The sequence below is a fragment of the Rana temporaria genome, chromosome 7 (assembly GCF_905171775.1).
Source record: "Rana temporaria chromosome 7, aRanTem1.1, whole genome shotgun sequence".
In the NCBI taxonomy this organism is placed as follows: domain Eukaryota; kingdom Metazoa; phylum Chordata; class Amphibia; order Anura; family Ranidae; genus Rana; species Rana temporaria.
Window position 1 is genome coordinate 15054532 of NC_053495.1, and position 15128 is coordinate 15069659.

At 43.7% G+C, this 15128-nt stretch overlaps 2 protein-coding genes across 3 annotated transcripts in view; both read left to right on the plus strand.

Annotated features, from left to right (window-relative positions):
- The window catches only part of COL7A1 (collagen type VII alpha 1 chain), a 262626-nt gene extending 258165 nt beyond the window's left edge, over positions 1-4461 (plus strand). Inside the window, exons 119-121 of the mRNA XM_040360996.1 lie at positions 2158-2220; positions 2330-2506; positions 4347-4461. Coding sequence (XP_040216930.1) covers positions 2158-2220; positions 2330-2506; positions 4347-4372 — 266 coding nt within the window. The 3' untranslated portion in view covers positions 4373-4461. The remainder of the gene's footprint in view (positions 1-2157; positions 2221-2329; positions 2507-4346) is intronic.
- A 6347-nt stretch (positions 4462-10808) lies between these two features.
- Positions 10809-15128, plus strand: part of COPG1 (COPI coat complex subunit gamma 1) — a 37794-nt gene continuing 33474 nt past the window's right edge. Inside the window, exon 1 of one of the 2 annotated variants that reach the window (XM_040358954.1) lies at positions 10809-10887. In XM_040358954.1, the coding sequence (XP_040214888.1) occupies positions 10860-10887 (28 nt within the window). In that variant the 5' untranslated portion in view covers positions 10809-10859. Of the gene's footprint in view, positions 10888-13080; positions 13202-15128 lie in introns of those variants that run through there. The other variant, XM_040358953.1, reaches the window with a different exon arrangement.

A 15128-nucleotide genomic window follows, 5' to 3' on the forward strand; every position in this document is an offset into this window, starting at 1 on the left:
ACCTGTATGGTGCGGTCCCAGGAAGCAATAACAGAGGTTTTTTACGTATCACTAAATTCTGATCAGTCCTCGTCTACCGGGGAGATGTCCAGAGAGGTCCATTTTACCTGAGCTTTGTGAAACCTGGGGTTAAAGTCAGTCATTAGGGCTGCATAATAGGTGGAGACAAGTGCATAATAAGTGGGATCTGGCTGTCTGAGCAGTTTTTCCAAAGGGGTGAAGTGGGCAGTGGGACCATCCAGGGAGCCAAACTGGGCACGAATAGTGTGCCTGAGCTGGTAGTAATAAAATAGGTACAATCCTGGTAGATCTAAATATTTCCCTTTCTTTATGCATGTCCATCCTTCCTTCTTTCCTCTCTTCTTTTTTTTTTCCTTTCTTTGCCTCTTCTTTTCTTCCATTTTTATCTTTTCTTTACCTTTTAATATTTATGTATTTCCTTTCTGCCTCCCTTCCTTTTCCTTCCTTCCTCCCTTCTTTTTTTTCTCTATTCCTTTTTTTTCTCCAACATGCATGCCTTCTTTTTCTCTTTATTCCTCCTCAAGCCTTCCCTTTCTTCCTACCTTTTTCTCTACCTTCTTTCTTTCCTGCGTCTTTTCTTTGTTTCTTTTATATTTTCTTTGCCTTTCTTTATTCATGTTTTTCCTTCCTTCTTTCCTCCCTCCCATACCCTTTCCTTCTTTTCTTTTCTCCAACATGCATGCCTTCATTTGTTATTCATATCCTTCCTTCCTCCCTTCTTTTTTTCCTTCTTCTTCCTTTCTCCCTTTTTTTATCTCTTCTTTACCTTTCTTTATTCATGTATTTCCTTCCTTCCTCCCTTCCCTGCTTCTTTCCTCCCTTCCCTCCTTTTTGTATTTTTTTCCTTTATCTTTCTTACTTTCTTTTACCTTTTCTTTCTTCCTTTCTTTTCTCCAACATGCATACCTTCCTTTTCCTTTATTCCCTCCCCAATCCTTCCCTTTCTTTATTCATGTTTTTCCTTCTTTACTCCTTCCCTCCCTTTTTTTTCCTTTCTTTCCTTCTTCCTTTCCTTTATATTTTCTTTCTTTTCTACAACATGCATGCCTCCCTTTTTCCTTTTGTCCCTCCCCAAGCCTTCCCTTTTCTTTATTCGTGTCCTTCCATCCTTCCATCCTCCCTCCCTCCATCCTTACTTATTTTCTTTTATCCTTGCTTTACCTTTCTTCGTTCGTGTTTCTCCTTCCTTCTTTCCTCCTTCCCTTCTTTTCTTCCTTTCCTTCTTTTCTTTTCTCAAACATGTCTTTCTTTTTTTTATTCCTCCCCAATCCTTACCTTTCTTTATTCATGTCTTTCTTTCTTTTTTTCTTTCTTTCTTTTTCTTTATTTTTTCCTTATTTTTCTTTCTCTTTCTTTCTTTTTTTTTCTTCAACATGCATGCCTTCCTTTTTTTTATCCTCCTCTTCTCTTCCCTTCCTTCATCTTTTCTTTATTCATTTATTTTTACCAACATGCATACTTCTTTCTTTCTTTCTTTCTTTCTTTCTTTCTTTCTCTCTACCTATCTCTCTCTTTTTTGTATCCCCCCCAATCCTTATCCTTAAGTTTTTTTATTCATGTACATGTTCATGTCCTTCTTTCCTCTCTCCTCCTCTCCCTCCTTTCTTTTTTTTTTCTTTTTTTCTTTCCTTCTTTCTTTCTTTCTTTCTTTCTTTCTTTCTTTCTTTCTTTCTCTCTCCCTATCTCTCTCTTTTTTTTATCCCCCCATGTCCTTCTTTCCTCCCTCCCCCTCTCCCTCCTTTCTTTTTTTTTTTTCTTCTTTTCTTTCCTTCTTTCTTTCTTTCTTTCTTTCTTTCTTTCTTTCTTTCTTTCTTTCTTTCTTTCTTTCTTTCTTTCTTTCTCTCTCCCTATCTCTCTCTTTTTTTTATCCCCCCATGTCCTTCTTTCCTCCCTCCCCCTCTCCCTCCTTTCTTTCTTTTCTTTTCTTCTTTTTTTTCCTTCTCTCTCTCTCTCCCTATCACTCTCTTTTTTTTTTATCCCCCCAATCCTTATGCTTACTTTTCTTTATTCATGTACATGTTCATGTCCTTCTTTCCTCCCTCCCCCTCCTTCCATTTTTTCCCCTTTACTTGTATTTTCTCCTCCTTACAACCTTACTCCAACTGTTTTTTAAACTGTATATAATTCGTCTTGTAGACACCACCATACCGTCAATATCAGAAGCAAGCCTACGGAGTAAGAGAGATACGTCAGCACAGGGTAAGGTGTACAGTACAATCATTTCACCATGTAAAGCATACAAATGTATTTTTCTACATTTAACATACAGTAGTTGCTATTGTTTAATTATGTCTGTTGTTTTTGCTAGATATATGCAGCTTCCCCATGCAAGAGGGAGAATGCAAAAAGTTCACACTAAAATGGTATTATAACCACCTAGTGAGAGAGTGCCGCCCGTTTGTGTACAGCGGCTGCGGTGGAAACCTCAACCGATTTGATGAGAAGGAGCAATGTGAGCTACACTGTGTACAGAGAAAAGCAGAAGGTAAGTTTTAACATAATGGCTCATTATATCATTACAATAGTGTATAACGTTTGTTATTAAAGGGGCTTTGTCAGGTAGATTCAACTTTTTTTTCATCTGATCATGATTCAGTAAGATGGCAGGAGTAAGTAGAGAGTGATTGAGATGAGGGTTGCATCGATACCGGTATCGGTGCCGATACTAAGCATTTGCATGAGTATCGGGATGTTTACATTCCTTGTGACAGCAATAAAAGTGATCAAAATGTGAAAAAAAAAAGCACAATTTAATATTATAAAAAGAAATAAAATAAATAAGAAAAGCGCCCCCTCCTCGCGAGCTTGCGCAACAAAGAAAACGCATACGGAAGTCGCGGCCGCATATGAAAACTGTGTTCAAATCACACATGTGAGGTATCGCCGCAATCGTCAGAGCAAGAGCAATAATTCTAGCACTAGACCTACCCTGTAACTCTAACCTGGTAACCGTAAAAAAAAGTTAAAGCGCTGCCTATGGAGATTTTTAGGTACCGTAGTTTGTCGCAATTCCACGAGTGCGTGCAATTATAAAGCGTGACATGCTTGGTATCTATTTACTTGGCGTAACATCATCTTTCACATTATGCAAAAAAATTGGGCTAACTTTACTTTTTCATTTTTTTTTAATTCACGAAAGTTAATTTTTCCCAAAAAGTTGCGTTTAAAACACCGCCGCACAAATACCGTGTGACATAAAATATTGCAACAATAGCCATTTTATTCTCTAGATTCTCTGCTAAAATATATATATATATAATGTTTGGGGGTTCTAAGTAATTTTCTAGCCAAAAATATGGATTTTAACTTGTAAACACCAAGGGCTAGATTCACATAGATCAGCGGATCTTTAGATCCGCGTGATCTATGTGATTTAAGATACGCTGCCGCAAGTTTGAGAGGCAAGTGGCTAATTCACAAACCACTTACCTCCAAACTTGCGGCGGCAGATCGTAAATCCCCCGGCGGAATTCAAATTCCGCGGCTAGGGGGAGTGTACTATTTAAATCAGGCGCGTCCCCACGCCGATTTAAATGAGCATGCGCAGTCCGTGAATTTTCCCGGCATGCATTGCTCCCACTGACGTCGCTAGGACGTCAGTGGTTTCGACGCCTACGTAAACGACGTCCATCCGTATTCCAGAACGACTTACGCAAACGACGTAAAAAAATTAAAAATCGACGCGGAAACGACGGCTATACTTAACATTGGCTGCGCCTCATAGAAGCAGGGGTAAGTATACGCCGGGAAAGCCGTTACGGAAACGTCGTAACAACACTGCGTCGGGTCCGCGTACGTTCGTGAATTGGCGTATCTCGCTGATTTACATATTTCTCATCGTAAATCAGCGGGAACGCCCCCCGCGCCATTTTTAAATTGCAGATAAGATCTGACGGTGTAACACAGTTACACCTGTCGGATCTTAGTCATATCTATGCGTAACTGATTCTATGAATCAGGCGCATAGATAGGACCAGTGTAAGTCAGAGATACGACGGAGTATCAGGAGATACACCATCGTATCTCTCTCTGAATCTGGCCCCAAATGTCATAAATAGGCTTAGGCATGAAAGGGTTAACAACCATCTAGTGTTAAAGATGCCGGTGGTCGGTGGCTCCAAAAAATTTGCATCTGATCCGCCTCTAAATTCGCAGTGAAAACGGAGGGGAAATTCGCACCAGACATGTGTGAACCTAGCAAAACATGTTCCATAATAAATTGCCAGGTGCCGTTCCTGAATCCCAATGTACGTCCAGTTCAAGCCGCTCTACCCAAGACTTGCTTTAACAAATATTCAAAATGTTTCCTTCTTTTTTATTTTCAGATCAACCACAGCAAAACGGAAGCTAAAAGACAAGAAGATCTAGGAAAGAAATATGTATATTGTATTATTTTTGTAAGATTTGCTACATTTGCAAAAAAAAAAAAAAAAAGAAAACTTGCAAATTGCACGGTCCTAATCGAATTGTGTTCCTGTGTTGTTACATCTGGGAAATATTTTGTCATTTTTTTTTTGGTAATGTTAATATAATTATGGCGGCTGTTTTGGCTATTACACGGTGCATAGATTTTTCAAAGTAGCAGAGAACTGGTGCTATATTTTATACTCTTCTTCTACATAGATGGAATTTTTATCAAGTGATATTACAGAGAGTCATACTGAGCAAAGCAAAACTATTTATTGCCCATCGGGCACATCGTGTCCGGCGTCCGCACTGCCAATAAGGGGATAATTACAAAGACAGATCCAGATGGGAGACGGATCCGTGTCTCATTAGTTGAGACACATTTACTATAAGGGCTCTTTCACAGGGAGCGGACCGTTTCTGGGTCCGCTCCGTGGGGCAGATTCATCAATAGATACGCCGGCAGATCTCCTGATCCGCCGTCGTATCTGTGAGACCCGACGGTCGGATCTGTGAGATCCCACCGTCGGAGCTATGCGACTGATTCATAAGAATCAGTTCCGCATAGATCTCCCTTGGATCCGACTGGTGTAAGTGACTTACACCAGTCGAATCTTAGGCTGTAATCTCCCGCCGGCCGCTAGGTGTCGTCGCGATTTTTTACCCGTCGCATATGCAAATGAGGAAAACCGCCGATTCACGTCCGTACGCCCGCCCGTCGCTCGTTTTCTACGTCGTTTGCGTTCGGGTTTTTCCGGCGGATAGCTACCCCTGCTTCTATGAGGCTAATGTTAAGTATGGCCGACGTTCCCGCGCCGATTTTTAAATTTTCGCTTACCGCGATCGGGAATACTGATGGCCGCAAACGACGTACCCGCCGCAAACAATGACGTCGTAGCGACGTCATTTGGAGCATGCGCACTGGGCTTTTTCGCCCCGGCGCATGCGCAGTTAAATCGGCGCGGGAACGCGCCTGATTTAAATTGTACACTCCCCCTAGCCACGGAATTTGCATTCCGCCGGGGGGAGTTAGGATCCGACGGTGCAGTTTGCGAGGTAAGTGCTTTATGAATCATGCACTTGCCTCGCTAAATTGCACCGGCGGATCGTAAACCAGGTAGATCTAGCGGATCTAAAGATCCGCAGATCTATATGAATCTGCCCCCGTGTGTCCGCGGGGATCCCCGCTCAGCTGTCGGCGGATAGGGCGGTCCCCGCACACAGTGCAGGGACCGCCCTGTCTCTGCTCCGCTGTCCCCTATGGGGGACCGGATGCAGACGGACCGTCTGTCCGTCTGCATTCGGTCCGTTCCGCCGAACGGAAGAAAAATAGGGTTTCTTCCGTTCGGAAAAGCGGATCCCGACTGACGCGGACGCTAGCGGATGCTCCATGCTGCAGTGCCACCTTTATTGGCAAAACTGTTCTCACTTGACAAAGATTTCACTCCATAGTCTCTTCTTGGTGCTCAGACCGACAAGTAGGACTGATGACATCCAGCTGAGCATGTTTGTATGTAAATATACAGTCTATTCCATAATAATGCTTTAATGGAAGAAAAAAAATGGTCGTCAGCCATGCTCTTAAAACATATATCAGGGACTATAATATGGTGCTATTGTGACCTCCAGCCAAGCATATTGCTTGTAAAAAAAAAAAAAAATCAGATTATTTTAAAAAATGCTTTTAAAAGTTTCTTGCTGTTATACATGAATTATTGTTTACTTTCTATCCCGACGTGCTCATTTCATGTTCATTTAATTGCTGCTCATTTTTCATATGAAAGTCAATACATGCAAATCCAGACACACAGGGCCAGATTCACAAAGAGATACGACGGTGTATCTACAGATACACCATCGTATCTCTGACTTACACTGGTCCTATCTATGCGCCTGATTCATAGAATCAGTTACGCATAGATAGGGCTAAGATCTGACAGTGTTACACTGTGTTACACTGTCGGATCTTTTTTTCAATTTTAAAATGGCGCTGGGGGCGTTCCCGCTGATTTACGATAAATAATATGTAAATCAGCGAGATACGCAAATTCACGAACGCACACGGACCCGTCGCAGTGTTCTTACGTCGTATACTTACCCCTGTTTTTAGCAGGCGCAGCCAATGTTAAGTATAGCTGGCGTTCCCGCGTCGAATTTGAATTTTCCAACGTCGTTTGCGTACGCCGATTCACGAACACGCGCGTCGCAAGTCCCGCTCACGTCGAAACCACTGACGTCCTAGTGACGTCAGTGGGAGCAATGCACGCCGGGAAATTCCCCGGACGGCGCATGCGCATTTAAATCGGCGCGGGAACGCGCCTGATTTAAATAGTACACTCCCCTAGCCGCGGAATTTGAATTCCGCCGGGGGATTTAGGATCCGCCGTCGCAAGTTTGGAGGTAAGTGGTTTGTGAATTAGCCACTTGCCTCCTAAACTTGCGGGAGCGGATCTTAATTCACCTGGATCGAGCGGATCTATAGATCCGCTGCGCTACGTGAATCTGGCCCACATACTGTACACACGTCCTCTAGATGTAGATAAAATCAGTTCAGGAAGCCCAGCTTTACTATTGATCCGACTTCGAAAAAGTCACCAGAATTCACATCTGAATCGAGTGTACGCTGATTCATCCAACAATTCGAATGTAAAGTCTTATCCTTTTTGTGTTGGGTTCAGTGCTTTACTAGCACACCTATTTTTTTTTTTTTTTTTATGTAAATCTGTTGGAAATTAGACAATAGGTCACCCTCTTCAGTACAACCACAGTAGCGTTACTCTGCTTTTTTCAGGTGATCCCATTCCCAGGGAGAACAGTTGATTGGACAGGATAGAAAATCTTGGCCAACTGCTGAGATTTAAAGCTCATCTCCAGACAGAAGTGATATTTTATAGAGATGTAATAAATCACTCATCCCATGCCATGTAAATAGATCATTTCATTTTTCGATATGCTCCTCCATGTTTTCCTAAACTTTACTTAATAAGGGTGGTCCCTTATGAATATACCCACCAATCCACATTAAACGTTCCTGTGAGCAGGGGTGGACTGACCATTCGTGCACTCAGCACTGCCCGAGGGCCCCATGCCACTAGGGGGCCCCATCAGGGTTGCAAGCCTTTGTAAAACCAGGGTCAGTATGTAAAAATCTGTGTTTTTTTTTATATCTGTCCCTGAAATATCCCTTACTGACATCCTTTTGGTCTAAAAATCCCAAGATTATAGCTGCCCCATAATCTCCCATTGCACGGGGCCCCATAATCTCCCATTGCACGGGCCCCATAATCTCCCATTGCACGGGGCCCCATAATCTCCTATTGCCTGGGGGCCCCATAATCTCCTATTGACTGGGGGCCCCATGAGTTGTCAGTCCGCCCTTGGCTGAGAGTCTTTCCCGTCAGCGGTGGAGAAGCTCCTCCCTCTTACACCCAGTCCAACCATCTCACTTCTCACACCCAGTGAGGTCTCTTCCATTACGTTGTGTAGTTGACTTTAGTGTCTCCATTACTGAGAATTCATGCTGTAATGATACTGGGACTCCTGGGAATTGGTGTATTTTATGTACATTAAATGACATCCACTGTACTTCTGTCACAAATAAAAAGGGATTTATTTAAACTGCATGTTTCTGTCTATTTGTACCTTTTCCTTTTCAAAGTAATCAAACCCAATATTCATAGATCTTTCCATTCTGAGTGGAGTCGTGCCTTCTGGTGTAGGGGTAGGCTGTGAGGTTCACGATCCACGAAGCCCCCCCCTTGGAAGAAATTGTGCCCCATTGTCGGTGTCATTGGTAGGAACTGTGCCCCATCATTGGTGTCAGTGCTGGGGGTTATTAATGCGTCCATCCACACCAGTTCTGGGGGTTAATATGGCATCTACCGACACCAGTGTTGGGGGTTATCATTATGTCCACTTGCACCAGTGCTGGGGGTTAATATTGGGTCCACTGACACCAAGGCTGGGGGCTATATTGCATCCACTGGTACCAGTCCTGGGGGTTATTATTACATCCACTTACACCAGTTCTGGGGGTTAATGAGGCATCTACCGACACCAGTGATGGTGCGCAATATTGCATCCACCGACACCAGTCCTGGGGGTTATATTGCGTCCACTGATATCAGTGCTGGGGGTTATATTGCGTCCACTTACATCAGTTCTGGGGGTTAATATTGGGTCCACTGACACCAATGCTGGGGGGTTATATTGTGTCCACTGGCACCAGTGCTGGGGGTTATATTGCGTCCACTTACATCAGTTCTGGGGGTTAATATTGTGTCCACTGACACCAATGCTGGGGGTTATATTGCGTCCACTTACATCAGTTCCAGGGGTTAATATTGTGTCCACTGGCACCAGTGCTGGGGGTTATATTGCGTCCACTGGCACCAGTGCTGGGGGTTATATTGCGTCTACTGACACCAGTGCTGGGGGTTATATTGCGTCTACTGACACCAGTGCTGGGGGTTATATTGCGTCCACTGACACCAGTGCTGGGGGTTATATTGCATCCACTTACATCAGTTCTGGGGGTTAATATTGGGTCCACTGACACCAGTACTGGGGGTTAAATTGCGTCCACTGGCACCAGTGCTGGGAGTTATATTGCGTCCACTGGCACCATTGCTGGGGGTTATATTGCGTCCACTGACACCAGTGCTGGGGGTTATATTGCGTCCACTGGCACCAGTGCTGGGGGTTATATTGCGTCCACTGGCACCAGTGCTGGGGGTTATATTGCGTCCACTGGCACCAGTGCTGGGGGTTATATTGCGTCTACTGACATCAGTTCCAGGGGTAAATATTGTGGCCACCCACACAAAGCTGGGGGTTATTATTGCATCCTCTGACACCGGTGCATTGATGTCAGTACTGTTAGGCCTCCATCACACATTGCTGGTCACTGGCTTCAAAGATTAATACCCCCCCACTTTATCCTGGACACTGGAGGTCATAGCAGTGAAAGTTTAAATAGTATTTACCTTTAAAAAAATATATATCTTTCTACTAAAGAAAATAATGTTCATTTCTGTCTGTAAATCTCTCTAATGGAGCTCCAGATAGCAGTAAAAACCTGATAGGGGCTCTAAACCCTTACTGATCCATGCAAAACTATAAAAGGAAAAATGTGGGTCGGACGTACATTTTATGCCTGGTGATCTGACGATATGGTTCCAGCTATCGAGATGGTTCCTGAAAGGACTGCGCAGGCGCAATCCTTGCCGACGGAAATCACGAACCTCCAGGGCAACGTTGCGTCGCTGCGTCGCTGCGCTCGGACGGCTCGCTACGCTCGCTCGGCCTCCTGGCTCTTTTTTTAACATCCTCCAACCCACGGGGATGTTAAAGCGGGAGTTCACCCTAAAAAAAAATGTTTCTTGGTCTACCATCCATTCCAGCATACTAGCGTCAGCTACAGTATGCCTTTATTTTATTTTTTTGCGCTGTACTTACAGTTTAATCCTTTAGTTTCGTTTCAGACTCCCGCGGGGAGTAGGCGTTCCTATGAAGAGGAGAACATGATTGACGGCCGGCTATGGCGCGTCGCGCGTTCCGAAAATAGCCGAAATAGGACTTGGATCTATACGGCGCCTGCGCAGTCAGCTCCTAGTCTGTGCGCAGGCGCCGTATAGCGCCGTGAAGAGCCGAGTCCTACTCCGGCTATTTTCGGAACGCGTGGCGCGCCATAGCCGGCCGTCAATCATGTTCCCCTCTTCATAGGAACGCCTACTCCCCGCGGGGAGTCTGAAACTAAACTAAAGGATTAAACTGTAAGTACAGCGCAAAAAAATAAAATAAAGGCATACTGTAGCTGACGCTAGTATGCTGGATGGCATGGTACAAAGTTGTTTTTTAGGGTGAACCTCCGCTTTAAGGAATGAGCCTGGATGCCGGCCGAGGTTCGGAGATTTCCGTCGGCATGGATTGCGCCAGCGCAGTCCTTACAGGAACCATCTCGATAGAGGAACCATACCGACAAGTCACCGCCGGCTCTCGGGCAGCCATGGAGACCCGATGAGGTGTCATACCTGAACTCAAATTGTTGCTTTCTACATAATTCAGATGTGCATGAGCAGAACAAAAATGAATATTCAGAGCCCTGGTCCCTAAATTAACCGGTAAAACCGGATGCCTGGCTGGATTTGTATTTATATATAAACACATTTCGGAATATTCCCAGCTGAATTGTGACACCGCCGGTGCGAAAACTCTGAGCTGAGTAAGTAATGTTGACCCGCCTGGCCCTTTAAATGGCTGGCCCTCCAGCCTGGGATAAGGATATATTTGAGTCGGACAATCAGATAAGTCTGCAGTTTATGACATTTGTTCAAAGTACAGCTACCTGTGTACAGGTGACGCGACCGACAGCGGATTGATCGGGACTGTCACACGCTGCCGCGCTGAGTGGAGGGAGTCCAACACTGGACATGATCTTCCTGTATGACCACCCCTATGGTATGTACACCTCTCTTCTCTGTGAAATAAATCTAATTACAGGAAGCTTAAAGCGATATTAAACCCAAAAGCAAATATCTTACCAATTCCTAGATGTGATGGCTGCATTTGTTTTATTTTTTAACCACTTAACCCCCGGACCATATTGCTGGTCAAAGACCAGAGCACTTTTTGCGATTCGGCACTGCGTCCCTTTAACTGACAATTGCGCGGTCGTGCGACGTGGTTCCCAAACAAAATTGGCGTCCTTTTTTTCCCCACAAATAGAACTTTCTTTTGGTGGTATTTGATCACCTCTGCGGTTTTTAGTTTTTGCGCTATAAACAAAAATAGAGCGACAATTTTGAAAAAAATGCAATATTTTTTACTTTTTGCTATAATAAATATCCCCCAAATATATATATATATAAAAAACATTTTTTTCCTCAGTTTAGGCCGATACGTATTCTTCTACATATTTTTCGTAAAAATTGATTGGTTTGCGCAAAAGTTATAGCGTTTACAAATAGGAGGTATTTTTATTAATATTTTTTTTTTTACTAGTAATGGCGGCGATCAGCGATTTTTTTTTCGGTACTGCGACATTATGGCGGACACTTCGGACACTTTTGACACATTTTTGGGACCATTGGCATTTTTATAGCGATCAGTGCTATAAAAATGCATTGGATTACTATAAAAATGCCACTGGCAGGGAAGGGGTTAACACTAGGGGGCGGGGAAGGGGTTAAGTATGTTCCCTGGGTGTGTTCTAACTGTAGGGGGGTGGCCTCACTAGGGGAAATGACTGATCTTCTGTTTATACATTGTATGAAGAAGAGGAAAGGAAAAATTAAAGGAAAAAAAAGGAAGAGGAAAGGAAATGAAATGTGAAAGGAAAGGAAGAGGAAAGGAATGGAGAGGAAAGGAAAGCGATAAGGCAAATGAAAAGAAAAGGAAAGGTAAAAAGGAACAGAAGTGAAAAGGAAAATAAAAAGAAGGGGAAAGGAAAATTAAAGGAAAGGGAAAGGAAAAGAAGAGGAAAGGAAAGGGAAGGTAGGTGGAAAAGGAAAGAAAGGGAAAGTGGAAAGGAAAAGAAAAGAAAAGAAAGGGAAAAAAGGAAAGAAGAGGAAAGTAAAATGAAAAGAAGAGGAAAGAAAAATCAAAGGAAGGGAATAGAAAGGAAAAAGAAAAGACGAAAGGAAATAAAATGTGAAATAATATGAAGAGGAGAGGAAAAGGAAGGTAAGTAGGAAAGGAAAGGAAAAGGAAATAAAGCGGAAAGAGGAAGGAAAGGAAGAAGAAAGGGAAGAAAGAAAAAGGGAAATTAAATGTAAAAGGAAAGCAAGGGGAAAGGGAAAGGAAGGAAGGAAAGTGGATAGAGAAAGGAAAGGAAAAGAGGAAAGGAAAAGGAAAGTGAATCAAAAGATGAGGAAGTAAAAAAAAAAGAAAAGAAAAGGAAAGAAAAATTAAAGGAAGGGAAAGGAAAGGGAAAAGAAGAGGAAAGGAAATAAAATGTGAAAGGAAAGGAAGAGGAAAGGAACGGAGAAAAGAAAGGAGAGGAGACAAAAGGAAAGGGAAGGAACGGAAAATGAAAGGAAAGAAAATTTGAAAGGAAAAGAAGAGAGGGAAAAGGAAAGATAAAGGAAAGGAACTGTGAAAGGAAAAGGAGAAAGGAAATAAAAATGAAAGGAAAGGAAAAGGAGAAAGGAAATAAAAATGAAAGGAAATGAAAAGGAGAAAGGAAATAAAAATGAAAGGAAAGGAATGTAAGGGGAAAGGGAAATGAAGGAAAGCAGAAAGAAAAGGAAAGGAAGAGGAAAGGAAAATGAAAAAAAGAGGAAAGGAATAGAAAGGGAGTGAAAAGGAAAATTAAAGGAAAGAAAGATGAAAGGAAAAACAAAGGAATGCTGAATAGAAAGGAAAGAGAACAGGAAAGAAAACGAGAAGAGAGAAGAGAAGTGCGAAGAAATAAAGACAACGATATTGCCAACATCTTTATTTTCCCCCAAGTCATGTTTACAGCCAGCCGTGGATGCTGAGCTTGCCGTACAGTTCAGAGATTGGCCATCAGAGGGCGCACGGTGCACACATAACCCGGAGAAGTAGCACAATTGTTGCAGTCATCAGCCCGGCTCTCCAGCACGCATGCCTGGCAGCGCCGCGGCTTAGCGCGCATGTGCGGGAACCCACCCTCCATTCGGGCGTCGCGCATGCGTGGCCTATGTTGTCAGGAGTGACGTGTCCCGGTGACAGGCTGGCAGGAAGTGGCCGAGTTGTCTGTAGCCGGGGTCGGAGATGCTGAAGAAGTTCGATAAGAAGGACGAGGAGTCCGGTGAGAGCGCTGGGGGGACCGTGGCCCTAAGGAGGATGTGTGTCAGGGGCCAGAGTCCTGGGTGGGGGGCAGGGTTGAGGTGTGCCAGGGCCTGGGCACAGGTTGGTATGGAGCTCTGATCTCCAGGGAGACATTGGGGGGGGGGGGGTGATATGTGTCCAAGGAGGGGGTGTGATTATTTCCAGGGACATCTCTCCATCTCTGGGCCATTGGCTGGGTGTGGGACTACAACTCCCAGCATGCCTTGGGTGGTCTGTATTATATAATGTATGGCACTTCCTGATAGCTCTGAATTATCAGTGTGAAGCCCCATTGAAGTTCTCCTTTATATCTGATAAATACATTCCAGGGGCGTCCGCACAATGTCTGTTCCATGTCTTACAGGTGATTTCCTAAAGCAGCCACAGCCTTGGTATTAAAGCCGGTCACCTGCCAGCATGCTGCAGGGAATGACCCTTTCCGTGTGTGTGTGTAAGCAGTGGTCTCTCTGCAGAGGCCCGACAGTCCTAAGGGGGCTAGTTTACTATTGCATTGCCCTTTGAAGAGTGATCTGTGATGGGATCACTTTTCAGAGGGTGTTTGACAGACGGTGAGGGGATGTCTGTTGTAACCCTTGGGTGGCACTGCCTGCTGAACGCAACAACCCCCAAAATGTATTCTTCTACATTTCATTGGTGAAAATAAACGGAAACCGCGTGTATTATTTAGTGTGTAGGAAAGTTATAGAGTCCACACAAGCTATGGGATATATATATCTGAAAATTGATCAATCCTCATGTATGGACGGCCTATTTAATTTCTTGAGGCACAAAACTGTCGGGATAGGACAAATATCCCCCAAATGACCCATTTTTTTGGAAAGTAGACAGTCCGAGTTATTTAGTAAGAGGCATGGCGAGTTTTTTGAAGTTGTAAATTTTTTTTTTTGTAATTTTTAATTTTTTTTTTACATACTGTCACTAGTGCAGTAGAGCGTTATCAGATAACGGGTGTAGTGGCGATCAGGGACACTGACTGGCGACAGTACAAAAAAAATAAAAAAATAACATTATTTATATATATATTTTTTTTTAATTTTTACAAACACACTTTGACCAGAGCAATATAACGTTACCATAGTAACATTGTACTATGGGGAAGTGATCAGGATTTATTTATTTTTTTTACACACTGGGGGTTACGAAAGGCAAATCCACTTTGCACACTTGAAATTGCACTGAAAGTGCAGTCGCTGTAAATCTGAGGGGGACATGCAAGGAAAATATAAAACGGCATTTTAGCTTGCACATGATTGGATCAGCAGAGCTTCCCCTCATTTCAGATCTACCCCTCAGATTTACAGAAACTGCACTTTCCACTTGTAGTGCAAATTTAGTAAATAATCCCCACTGTTTGCTTATAGCGATGAACTTTATTGCTATTTGCAGGCATTTTACTGAATGATTCACTCTGTTTTGTTGTGATTAGCTGTGATTGGCTCAGACTGTACCATGTGATCAATCGCAGCTAGCAACACAAATCTAGACAATGGATGGTATGAAAGGAAGCCATCCGTTGCTTACAACTGTCATGTGACCCGCTGTGATTGGTTACAGCGGTCACATAGTACCGGTGTCTTGTCGAGCTGGTTCCTACATCGATATGGTTCCTGCCTCGACGGCGCAGTAGGAGGCCACGGAAATCTCCGAGGCTCAACAGCTGATTGCCAGCTTAGACGCGCTCGCTCCCGATACCTGCTTATGCACGGCGCTCTATAGTACACGCCGCTCTACACAGCAAGGGGCAGATGTGATATTGAGCAGTGCTTTTTTGATTGGTTATCCGCGGCGTGGATAACCAATCAATAAAACACTGGTCAATATAACATCCGCCCCTTGCTGTGTAGAGCGGCGTGTACTATAGAGTGTATAATCGGCCATCGGGAGCG